The sequence below is a fragment of the Mirounga angustirostris genome, unplaced genomic scaffold, assembly GCF_029215605.1.
Source record: "Mirounga angustirostris isolate CCGP_5_RB_7025 unplaced genomic scaffold, mMirAng1.0.hap1 SCAF_3, whole genome shotgun sequence".
Lineage (NCBI taxonomy): Eukaryota > Metazoa > Chordata > Mammalia > Carnivora > Phocidae > Mirounga > Mirounga angustirostris.
The window spans coordinates 163,503,110-163,510,687 of NW_026991711.1; the positions used below are offsets into that span (position 1 = coordinate 163,503,110).

General features: G+C 34.5%; 1 protein-coding gene across 4 annotated transcripts in view; it reads left to right on the forward strand.

Moving 5' to 3' along the window:
- The window catches only part of LOC123838933 (cytochrome P450 20A1), a 76,967-nt gene extending 72,708 nt beyond the window's left edge, over nucleotides 1–4,259 (forward strand). For all 4 annotated transcript variants that reach the window (XM_045868167.3, XM_064586949.1, XM_045868169.3 and 1 more), the window contains 2 exons: nucleotides 751–840; nucleotides 978–4,259. In XM_045868167.3, the coding sequence (XP_045724123.1) occupies nucleotides 751–840; nucleotides 978–1,128 (241 nt within the window). In that variant the 3' untranslated portion in view covers nucleotides 1,129–4,259. The remainder of the gene's footprint in view (nucleotides 1–750; nucleotides 841–977) is intronic.
- The last annotated feature ends 3,319 nt before the right edge of the window (nucleotides 4,260–7,578 follow it).

Genomic DNA, 7,578 nt, shown 5'->3' on the forward strand with positions numbered 1-7,578 from the left:
CTGTACAATAAGAAAAACCCTCTTAGCCTCTTCATTTCCCTCACTTACTAGTAAGTCTGGATATAATATAATTGAATATAATTTTAAGTCTGGTATATCCAGTTTTAGGAAATACATTTTAATTGAAGAGGCAGTATAAAATGCTTTGCATATTGATGAGATGGTCTCATGTAACAGATATTTTGAACACTCTTAAATTTAAATATTCATTATGTGATTTTGTATGATTTATCCTTATATCTCATAAAATGATGCACACCCATGTCACAGTTTCATTCCTTGCTGGTTCCAGAGAAATGTATTCTGTATTTATTGTTTAGAAATAATACATTTAGTGAAAGAACCTAAATACATGTTTAATAGTTTGAGAACATAATAGGTAAAACTTATTAAAGATTTTTATTTATTTATTTTAGAGAGAGAATGTGTGTGCCTGTGCCAGGACTGTGCCCTATCCCTCAGGACAGAGGGAAAGGGAGGGAGAAAATCTCAAGCAGACTCCCTGCTGAGCACAGAGCCTGACACAGGGCTCAATCCCATGACCCTGAGATCATGACCTGAGCCGAAATCAAGAGTCAGACGCTTTTACCAACTGAGCTGCCCCTAATAGGTGAAATTAAAATATAATTGTGACAGCAGTTTTTATCTTCAGTACTTTTCAGACTTTATTATATACCTATGTTTTTATAGTACAAATATACAAAATGCCAATGGAGCTCTGTTGTGATTTGCTCCAAACCTTCTTTTTAGATTTGATCCAGACCGGTTTGATGATGAATCGATGATGAAAACTTTCTCCTTGCTTGGATTCTCAGGCGCACAGGAATGCCCAGAATTGAGGTGAGTGATAGAGAAAGGAAAGATGCCAGACTTTATACTTAGAATTTTGATGATGACTGCTGATGAGAATGAGCAGTCTGTATAATTAAAGCATAATTGTTAATCTTTAGTAACCAGTCAACTTTCTTCCTGACTAGGTTTGCATATATGGTGACCACAGTACTTCTGAGTGTATTGGTGAGGAGGCTGCACCTACTTTCTGTGGAGGGACAACTTATTGAAACCAAGTATGAACTGGTAACATCACCCAAGGAAGAAGCTTGGATCACTGTCTCAAAGAGATATTAAAATTTTATACATTTAACTTTCTTGAGGATATTGATGGTTTAAAAAGTTTATATTGAATCCTTTTATAAATCAAGTAATACTATGGAATATAAATACCTACTAGTACTTCATTATGTAAATTTGGGTTTTTGCATGTCAGACTTAATGCATTAAATACATTCATACTTATTGCATCAATATAATGATAATTTTAACAGGAAGCTCTCTGTTTTAATTTTTGTTTTATCACGTTCTTTTTTTGTTGTATTTTGGTTTTTGTTTTATCACTTTCTATGCCATTATCTTCATTTTATTTTTCTTAGTTTGATCTCTAGTATTCTTGAAGAGAGACATTATTTTCCACACTTTGGGGAATCATGTTTTCTGAATATTCATAAAAGGGAAACATAATCCTAACTTCTTTTCATACTTTAAATCACTTCAAAGGGGGAAAACAAGGACTTCCCATGATTTTATTTCTTGGGTAATTTTATTTCTTGGACTAATATTTTTATTTTCTAAATATAAATTAGCTTATGTTTAATCATTGTTATTAGGTTGAATAACCCACCTTGTATTTGCTTACTTTGATGCCTCCCAGATAATAGTGTTCATTTCATGACTTATACAAGGCTCATCATTTTAAATGGTTCTGAGTCATTTGGAAATGACTGAATGTGTTTTGAAGTGCTCCTTCTAAGTAACAAACTAAAATTGAGGCTTGTCTTTCCTTCTGTTTTGCTGCAAATTTTAGTAGCACTATATTACTTCACCAATTCTCATTGTGGGACAAACTGAATTCCTAATTTGTTACTATTATGTCATATTATGTCACATAATGAACTTAATGATTAAGAAACAAGAAAGCACTAACCACAAACCAAAACCAAATTAAAAAAAAAATTGCAAAATATATGACAAGGATGATATCCATATGATATATAAATAGTTTGAATAAATTGGTAAGAAAACATAATAGATAAATGGCCAAAAGACATGAATAAACAACTTTTAGAAGGGGAAATAGCTATTCAACTTTTAGAAAAAAGGGTCAGCCTCACTAATAAGCAAAGAAATATTGGGGCTATTTAAAAAATATTTTTAACTGTCTTTGAAAATTTACACTGAGTACTGATAAGTTTTATATTTAATACTTTTTTTATTGATAGCACTGTAGTTTAGTTCACTTTTTTTGGTTACATTGTTCTTGAAAAAAAATTTTTTTTTAAGACAACAACTTGAGGAAATGCCAAGTGCAGATAGAGAGGAAAGGAAGAAAAATGATAACTGCAAGTGGGTTTATTTTTGACACTGCTGAATTCCTCTTGTAATTTTAGTTTCAAGGGCTCTTCCACACTTTGTACCCTAGTTATTGAGTTATTTTATGCTGTGTTTATGGTCAGATAGCTAACATTTTAGAACTAGTTAGGAGTGATTAAGACAGAATTTAAGTAATTAGATGCAGCTTTTATTTCTGACAAAAATATTTAATTTATGGAATAATTTAAATTCTAAAACTGTAAGTGAAATGTATTCTTAGTTCCCAGCATCACGTTGTTTCCAAAAAGGCACACTGTTAAATTCCCTCCCATCATTTTGTATGGTTTTGTGGATATAGAGCATCTTCCTTTGTTATCCAAGTACCTTAACTGGTTTGGAAACTGGCAGTGGAAAGTTAGGAGTAGGCACTTGATATGTAAACCAAGTGTCAGTAAAATCAGATGAGATAAGTGGAATTTTAAAGCAAGTGAGACCTGATCAGCAATGATCAAGGCAAAAACAGGGCAGCTGAGCCAGAGAGTGAGAGAATTGGCATATTGCCAATATATGAGCCAATGTATAATTACTAATAATGATTTGAATTGAGGAAAATAAGAGAATCAGCTAAATAAGCACGTTTTATCCATGGTTACGTGACCAATTTAAAACATTACACATAAATTATCTTCTAGAGGATTTTTTAAAAATAAAAATACTGTCAGTCCATTCACTGTTGTTCTTACTTGGCCCTTAGTGTTTATCAAATGACTGGAATTGAAGTAGCCTCAGTGTCACTAATGGCTTGTAGCTTGACTGTAAGCAGGACTCTTAAATTCTGTAGCTTTTTGGGTTTTTTAAAACTATTTCTTACCTGATTTTGATCTGCATTCTTTTCAACTGTTGAAAAGTTTACTGTTAAAAACACCAGCGCAGGGCACCTGGGTGGGTCAGGCGGTTAAGTGTTTGGCTCTTGATTTCAGCTCAGCTTGTGATCTCAGGGTTATGAGATTGAGCCCTGGGTCAGGCTCTGCGCCAGGTGTGGAGCCTGCTTAAGATTCTCTCTCTTCCTTTCCTCCTCCGCCCCCTTGCCATGTCTTAAAAAAAAACACACATTTTTTTATGGAAAGAAAGGGCTCTTCCACACTTTGTGCTAATAAAATTCAAGGCAGAATTGATTCTGTGCATGTGTTTGGGAAAAATGAAAAACTCATGTGCTGTTTTATCTAGCTCATAAATGTGCAGTTCCATTTTCTTATATAAGTAGATTCTATCTTATTTATAGACCCTATGTAAAAATTTGTTTGTCTTCTTTATCTTAAAATAGTTTATATTTTAAAAACAAAATGTTCTATTTTTTGTCATGAAAATTATATAGGCTTGCTGTAGAAAAATCTTGGAAATACAGAAACACAGAAATAGGAAATTTGGTCACCTGTAGTCCCACTACTTGGAGTTAGTCATAAACTTCTGGGGTAGATGCTTCTACTCTCTTTTATATCCACTTGTAATTTTTACAGACATACTATATATAATATTCTCTTCATGTAATATCTGATGAACTAGTAGTGTTTTCTACAATTGAAACGTTAATATTCTCACTCAGAACATAAGCACAGATTTTCATCATTCTTTTTCTCTCCTCTTTCCCTTTGTGGGTATTGTTATTCTTCTCAACTTTAAGATTCTATTTATTTATTTATCTGTCAAAGAGAGAGAGAGCGAGCACAAGCAGGGGAGCAGCAGGTAGAGGGAGAAGCAGGCTCCCTGCTGAGCAAGGGCCCTGACGTGGGACTTGATGGGAATCATGACCTGAGCTGGAAGCAGACATTTAACCGACTGAGCCACCCAGGCATCCCTATTCTTTTCAACTTTAAAAATGGCTTTACTTCTTCCTCCATTTATCAAAACAGTAATTTATATGTTTGTACATCTGAGTTGCTAAAGCCATAGACCAGCCTATGGTGTTGCAATGAGCGTTTAAAAAATGAAATTATTCTTCTGTCCTAAGAAAAATATAATTTCAGATTGAGGTGGCATTTCAACTTTTAAGAGGAAATCTTAAGAATTTCTATTTTTTTTTTTAACTCTGGGGCGAATAGATTAAGATTCTTCCCTTGAAGCCATCTTCAGTTTTTTTCCTCCAGATCCATGAAAAGTGCAGTTAACCCATGAAATGTGCTTTTTCACATGTGGTTATGCTGACAGATTGAAAACTGCCTAAACACAATTCTACTGAGTCTATAAAGTGGGGACGTGACCAGTAAACATCCCGGAGTAGGTTTAGTAGCCCTGAGAGGATAGCTTGTAAGAGAAATGGACACTGTTTTCAAGGGCAGGCTTATATAATATCAACAAATTGATTGAGTGACCTTATTTCTCTTCTTAGCCAGTCCTTTGCCTGCTTTCTAAGTTACTAAGACCAATTATTAAGGTAGAAGGGGAGGGCAGAGTGGGGCAGGTAGGACAACAAAGCAGTTACTGTTACTACAGAAGTCAGAGGAAATCAGCACAGCCAGAAAGGCTTCGTACAATGATGCTTTCAGGCACCTGGAGTGACCTCCACTGACACAAAGGAATGAGACTGGACGTTGCAGCAAGAGTTAAGTTCAAAGTGGAAAGGGGAGTGGAAGGAGTGTTTGTTATAAACCAAATACTTTATATACCTATCTCATTTAGTCTTTTAGAGCTTGACAGTAGGTTCAGTGACAAGCTAAAATAGTTCTTCATTCCTGCTGGAAGAAATACTATAAATGAATACAGGCATATATTTGCTAAGAAATAGAAAGTAAAAGATCTAAATTTCAAATTATCTTAGTATCTTCAGTGGGGTTTATTGGTGTATTTTGTTATTTAAGAGGGAATCAAGCAATAGTTTCAAATGATACAGTGTTCATAATAACTAAAGAAAATGACTAAAAAGGGTATTGTAAGAGCAGTATTAAAAGAAATCTTAAAGAAAACTAATGCTACCAACTCAACCGTAGCTGTATAACTGATTAAATTTTTTCCTATTTCTACATATGTATATTTTTACACATTGCAATCATAACTATATGGTTTGCTTAGTGAGTTTTCAACATTTTCCTTTGTTACTTTTATAAGGGCTTTGGGGAAATGATTTTGGGGGTGGGATGGGAATAGATTTGAAAATCTGTCAATCAAACACTACATTTATTTTGATGACACCGAGTGAATGGATAATTGTAAAATTGGAGTTGGGAGCCATTTTGTAAAACATCCAGGCGATAAACCAAAGGACAGGAAATGACATTCCTCTTCCAGTTCCACTCCCTTGTTGAATCTAGAGACTAGGAATGGATCTTGTTATATAGCAGGTGATAAGATGGCATGAGCAAATAATATCCTGTTTGGTAATTTTATTTTTTAATTTTTGTGTTTGGTAATTTAAAAAAAAACCCACAAATTTATTTATATCTAAAAGACTTGCAAATTCTTGTTACAATTTTTAACACAGAAGAGTAGGAAATAAAACTGTGTACTTGACCACTGTAACTATGTTCTAAAGTTGTAAAGTGCCTGTCTCCAAAAAGACAATCAATAAATATTTTTAAATAAATGAGTGAGATCTTCATTGAGGTTTTCTGTGCATGTAGAATAAAGGTGATTATTTAATAGTTCAAAAAGTTTTCCAGGTAGCCAAACTACCTCTAATGCTAATAATACTTTGTTGATATGCTAAGTATCCCATTACTAGAAGTATTTAAGATGTTATGTGTACATCTTTCAGTGATGCCTGTATCAGGTGTGAACATAGATTTAGAATAGGCTGTAGTTGTACAAAATATCAACCAAAATATTGGTAAGCAAGTAGTTCTTTCTCCCTTCTGTATCTATCACCAGATATCATTAAACCAGGAAATGTTTAAGGAACACAGTTTTGTTTAATTAGGTTAGCGAGAGCATTATTTCCCAAAGTGTGTTTCATGAAACACTGTCCTGTGAGATACTCTGAGGAAAAGTTTACTTGATCATATTCACTCTCAGATTCCTGATACTATATTCTTTCCCAGATATTTAAAATACTAATATATTGGGAGTGCTGAGAAGTTCAACTGTAAAGAAACCTATTTTAACTTGATATAATAACCCTGATTGTTCCTAATGTATTTGATGTAGGTTCCCCTCTTTTCAGTTACACCTTTTATCCTGTAAACCCACTGTTTTCATGGAAGGAGTCTTCTATAGAACAGAACCCATTTTATCCAACATGACCTAGAGACAAATAGGAGTCTCAAGGAACATCTGTCTTGGCTAGTTCCTTAAACTATGCATGGTCCACAGTTTCTCTGGACTAGGAACAACTATAGTCTTAGAACCAAGCCACCTGAATTCCATATTCTCTCACTCCTTTATCTCTACCTTTTTTCCCTGTGAGAGCACAGCACCCTGTAGCTCTACTGATTCTCCCTTATGCTCCTGTCCTGACTTATATTCCTATCCAAAGAAATGGGACTTACTTAGTCCAGCAACAGTTTTTTACTGAGCATGCCAGGTCTTATGCGAGGCACTGGGAATGAGGCAATGAACAAAACAGACATGACATTATAACTGTGTTCTCTCTCTTCTGAGCTCTATACCAGGAGAGAGAAACCTAAGTCTTAACATTCCAAAGTTTAACCTTCTGGCACTCAACTCTCTAGGCCCTGGGTTTGGAAGTAGCTCAAGAATCCTTTAGGTTAGAGGCTGAAAGGGACATAGGGAAGAACTTATAGATGATTACATGACAACATGAAAGGCTTCAGTTATAGGCTGTAGTGAGGGAAGAAGCACAAGAACAGTTAGAGGGCAAACCATTATTTTTGCTATTTTTAGTGCATGAAGAGAAGAATCTAGGGGTCTTATCAAGGAAAACTGTCAACACTAATGCCAAATAGCAATACTGTAGAACTTTCAGAGTGAGATGAAACAATACTAAGAATTGGTTTGAGTAGATTAAGAAACAATATTTACTGTAGTCATTTGTATGAATTGTTGTGTAATTATCCGGCAGCACTAGGTATGTTCAATTTTCATGATTTGTTACTTGTGTGGCAAGGTCATCAGCTAATACAGAATTGATCTTTAGAGCTTAAAAGGGCCTTGTAGAGATTATATGGCATAGCCTGCTAAAAATTTTAAGTTTTAGAGGGAGAAGCCTAGGGCTTCTGGAACTAGTAAGATTATTGGTCTTTTACTTAGGATTTTTCGCAT